Raw genomic sequence first — 4921 nt, 5'->3', positions numbered from 1 at the left:
CTCTTTCCTGGAACTTCTCATCTCCTCCAAGCATATTTTCTAGCTGTGGAAGTAAAAAGCTTGTCAAACAGATCCAGGCTTGGATAAATCCAGCCAAAAGCACTGCTTCTAACTTTGGCTTTCAGTTACTCAAGAGTTTCATCAAAGAGCATCAGTGGGAGTGCACTGGTCTGCAAGAGCTCAGCAACAAGCATGAACTGTGTGGAATGAAGATGTTTAGAAAGAGGATAAAAGAATTAGTAATTCAGAGCCTTAGACAAAGCAGTTGATACTGTCTGTAGCCCAAAGACAATGAATTAATCCCTCCCTTTTTGTTAAGGAAGCAGACTGAGGCCAGAGAGTTAATATAAAAAAAAAATCTTTCAGATGGGGGAAAAAACCCCCAACCCAACTATGAATGGCGTTTTTTTGTGTTTGTCAATACCTGATCGACCAGAGGCATCATTAAGGTTTCTGCTCTTTCCTTACTCAGGAACTTCTGGGTGTCAAACAGGAAGAGCTTGTGCAGGCAGTCCATGGTGAACTGCAACAGTAGACAGCTCTTTTCTGTGCTATTCTCGGAGTCAAAGAAAGCTTCATCTACATCAGTCAAGGAGAAGAAAAAAAAAATAATCAAAAAACTGGAAATACAAAACTTCCCCACAAGACAGAAACATTGTTAGTTTGTGAATATAGCTAAAGGATGAACTACATAGCAATTACATACTCATCACTCAGAACAATAAAGTGGATGCAGTATGTTATCAGGCTTTTAGCCAATGCCCTGGCAGGTCTGCCACTGCTGTTCAGAGTCAGCTGGGGATAAAAGACAATAATAGCCACAGGCTAGAGTAAGAGCCCAAACAGAAACGAGTCACGCTCTTTCCACACAATTTCATTCTCATGGAACTCACTGGGACTGATACTGAAAATTTTCATGTGGTCTCAACTTTGTACTGGCAGCCCAGAGCCCATGGATGAAAAATGTCCTTTGGTTCCATCAGAATAAGAAAGATGCCTTACTTACGAGAGAAAGAAGAAAGAGAGAAATGAGAAGGATGTGCTGTGAAGTAAATCCTGTAAGACTAAACTTTCAGCAATTATAATTAACCTCTTTCAGCAACTGGAGTTAGCCTGCCAATGCCTCACTGTAGTTAGTAGCTGAAAACTTACCAGTTTTAGAGCTGTTGACCTGGTTCAGCGTCTCAGCAAATGACTTCACTAAATGACCAGCAAACAGGGTGAAGAGACCCTTGAGCTTGCCTGCAATGCAATCTGCTATTCGGTGGAACGTCAGCAGTCTGTCTTTTAGGGTAGACTCTGTTTTGGACCAGTCAAAGAGCTGAAAGTGAAAGGCAGATTAGCTCTTTCCTGTGTCTGTGCACTGGAAAATACAAATATGCTGATGCAGGTGAATTATATTTAAACTTCCTACCTTGAAGAAAAGGGGTCGGAAAGAAGCCTCAGAAAGTTTCATAACCATACTTATTAGACAGTCAATAATGTAAGCTTCTGTCTTACCAACTTCCTCCAAATCATCCTAGAAAAACGAGAAAACATAATTCCAAGTTTGAAATGCCAGAATGTGAGCTTTCAAAGCACATTTTCATTTTGTCTGTTTCAGACTAAATACCTAACCGTAATGTTTTCTATCCCAAGAACAATTCCACAATGGATACCCAGAATTTCAGAGCAAGTATGCTATGGAAACTATGAATATTTTTAAAACAAATAGAATTAGCATGCAGAAGTTGAGCTGCCTCTGTTCACCCCCCTAAACAAGCCACCTGGGCATGCTCTGTTCGGAAGTCCAGGGCTTTAATGAAAAATGCCGTCAGCTCAGACTGATGGGAGATCAGGTGCTCCTTCTCCATACCAACAATGTGCTCCTTCAGAATGTTCATAAGCGGACTCATGCAGTTCTGCCAAAAGAAAAGCAAAGCAATGCAAAGGCAACTGTGATACTGAAAGTAACTGAGAAACATAACAAGGGAAATGGATTTGCACTCCACACATTTACTCATTAAAATAGTGTGGATAAAATAAATTAACTTTTTCTTGTACTTTTTGGGGGCTTAAGTTAGTAGGATTCCTGAAAAGAGTTTGGTCTCCCCTCTCCAATCCTGGGGATACCAGTTAAGCCTGAAAGGTTTGCTCCTATGAGACGGGGCCAAAGCCTAGATGAAAATTATGACTCAACTCAAGTTCCTAGCAGAGAAATCAAGGCCTTTATGAATGGGATGATCTCTCAAGCATTCATCATCTAACATGCTAAAGACATCAAGCTGGTACATTTCTCCCAGGTCTAACTTCCCTGAATTACCACTGCAGTACCAAAGGAAACACAGATTTATAAAGACTGTGCCGGGTTTGGCTGGGCTGGAGTTAAGTTTTCTTCATAGCAGCTGGTATGATGACATGTTTTAGATTTTTGACCAAAACAACACCGGTAACACTGGAGTTTTAAGCTATTGCTGAACAGTGCTTGTACAGCATTAAGACTTTCCTTTGTTTCTCACTCTGCTGCCCCAGTGAGTAGACTGGTGGTGGGCAAGAGGTTGGGAGGGGACACAGCTGGGACAGTTGAACTGAATTTTGCATTGCTTATTTCTTTTCTTTCTTTCTTTTTAATCACAATTCAAAAGAATGAAAAGATCCTTACCTTCCAGGTATTTGCCACTTCACTGTAACACTTTGTAACTGCAGGCAAGAGTATTCGGGGAACAAGCCTTGTAGCTAGGATAGTTTTCAATGATGTTACACGTAAGCTTATCTGGGAAGAAGGACCAAACTCAACCACAGTCTTTTCCAAGTGGACAACCTATCCGGAAATCCAACAGAAGTTAGGCACATTTAAAACAACTCAAGAACTTATTTTACAGTAGTTGTCTGTTGCAAGTGTCAGACGAGAATTTTGCTGTTTGCATCACCTGGAGCACCCTACATTAGGATGTCTGTGTACAGAGCTTTGCTGTCTTCAGAAGACAAACACTGAAAAATGTGCATGTCAGCGGCAGGGGGTCAGAATTACCCTGCTAGAGCTGTTGGATACACACATTTGATGAGATCAGGGATATTGCAGAATGATCCTTCAGGATTCAGCTCCCTTTCCAAAGAGGCAAACTACAACCTATCAGAGGGAGGAGTAGGAGACACTCTTATATTCTGTATCTTAGTTATCTGCATAAGAAGGCGAGTAAAAGAGTTAAGACATTATGACCTTCCACATAATTGGCACACAGTCCTACAGTTTCAGAACGAAAAAAGTAATGTCTGTAGCTTCTTCTAGGAGCCGGGCAGATCCTGTCCCTCTTTGCATATCTTTAGGAGTTGGGTGGCTCACCTGCAGCAAGCAATCCAAAAGATAAGGACTGAGGAAGTGTGGTAACGTTTCTGCAACCTTCAGCAGAGCAGTGATGGCACTCAGCAAGTAAATCTCATTGGAGACCAGCTCTTTCTTATTTTTTAAAGTCTTCAACAGTGCCGGCATCAGCCTGTGAAAAACCAAGCATAAATACAGAAAGGTGAAACCACTGACAATTTGGAGGCACATTTCCAATCACATAAATCCATCCATTAAGCCTGCAGGGACAATTTTCACATGAATTTTTATGTGTGTATTTGAGAAAACTCAGTATTCTGGGCTCTTCTGCTGTATTTCATTTTTTCAAAGCTAATGAAGCCTATTAGGCTTAGAATCACTGAATCATAGAATGGTTTGCATCAGAATGGATCTTTAAAGATCATCTAGTCCAACCCTCCTGCCATAGGCAGGGATATCTTTCACTGGCTCAGGTTGCTCAAAGCCCTGCCTTTAGATTAAAGATTTACTCACAATAAGTAACTTGTATTTGTCAATGAGATAAAACAGCCTTAAAAGCAACAAGTTAGATGCCTGAATTCCCCTTGAGTAAGGAGAATAAAATGATGTAACATATCAGGGTTTCCAACTGTACTGGTTCTCATGTTTTTAAATGTAATCTGTTCTGCAGTAAAAATACAGAATATGGTCTGACTTTTCTAAAGCCACAATGATTGCCTCTCTGTTCACAGTAGCAGACTCCATAAGGAACCATACTGATTATAAAACTCTTACAGTTTCCCCACTAGCTTCTTATTTCTATGACCAGAAAGCACCTTCGAGCACTACAAATACCTTTATTCTTATCTACACAAAACACACATGGGCAGACTGCCACTTGGCCTTCATCAGCATGCATCAGTAATGCATTTTAGTATAACTAATTCCTGCTGAAGCTGGTTCTGTTAAAAAGAATGCAACAGTACCTTGGAAGCTGAGGTATTGCTTGGGCTTTCAGTATACAGGTGACCTCAGCTATACAGAGCAAAGCACTTCCCATCACGTTCTTTTCCTCCTTCTCTGAAGAAATCAGATCAATGGCAGTTTTCAAAACAGGTACAAATGGCAGTGGATTTTCTCTGCCAAAACCTTTGCAGAGCAGCTTGAGGCTGAACAAAGCAGTCTGCCTGTTGATGGCTTGCTCGTCCTCTTCCTCCTTTCTTTTACACTGCACTATAGCAGTAAGCTCAGGAACTAGCTCTAAGAGCTGCAGGATCTAAGAGGACAAGAGAACACACACATTAGACTTACAATTAGAAACTCAGAACCTGCAAAGTAACTATGGGCAGGTAGCCTACGTCTCACTACTCAAGAGTGGCCTGCCAGATTTGGCACTGGTACTTGACGTCTTTACATAAAGCAAACCACTTCTACATCAAGCTCTCTCTGCTAAAGGAACTTTAACTGCTTCACCTCACCTGGCTCTTTGGCCACTTTGTGCGCTGCTGCACCTTATTGTTCAAAAGGTCCATTGCCTTACGTCTCACAGATGGGAGCTGATTCGTCATTAGTCCCCTCATTACAGGGATGAAGGTTTCTGTTGGCAATAAGGCATTGACCTACAAGAAAACACAAACAGAA

The 4921-nt window shown here is 41.3% G+C and overlaps 1 protein-coding gene across 1 annotated transcript in view; it reads right to left on the bottom strand.

The window, feature by feature from the left end:
* The window catches only part of HEATR1 (HEAT repeat containing 1), a 38490-nt gene that overhangs the window by 2240 nt on the left and 31329 nt on the right, over positions 1 to 4921 (bottom strand). The window contains exons 34-42 of the mRNA XM_035899682.1: positions 4759 to 4899; positions 4267 to 4556; positions 3323 to 3473; positions 2642 to 2800; positions 1767 to 1901; positions 1415 to 1519; positions 1153 to 1321; positions 425 to 579; positions 2 to 43 (exon numbers count right to left, since the gene is read on the bottom strand). Of these exons, the coding sequence (XP_035755575.1) occupies positions 2 to 43; positions 425 to 579; positions 1153 to 1321; positions 1415 to 1519; positions 1767 to 1901; positions 2642 to 2800; positions 3323 to 3473; positions 4267 to 4556; positions 4759 to 4899 (1347 nt within the window). The remainder of the gene's footprint in view (position 1; positions 44 to 424; positions 580 to 1152; positions 1322 to 1414; positions 1520 to 1766; positions 1902 to 2641; positions 2801 to 3322; positions 3474 to 4266; positions 4557 to 4758; positions 4900 to 4921) is intronic.

The sequence above is a fragment of the Egretta garzetta genome, unplaced genomic scaffold (assembly GCF_000687185.1).
Source record: "Egretta garzetta isolate BGI_Z169 unplaced genomic scaffold, ASM68718v1 scaffold118, whole genome shotgun sequence".
Lineage (NCBI taxonomy): Eukaryota > Metazoa > Chordata > Aves > Pelecaniformes > Ardeidae > Egretta > Egretta garzetta.
This window is presented reverse-complemented; position numbering and strand designations above follow the sequence as displayed.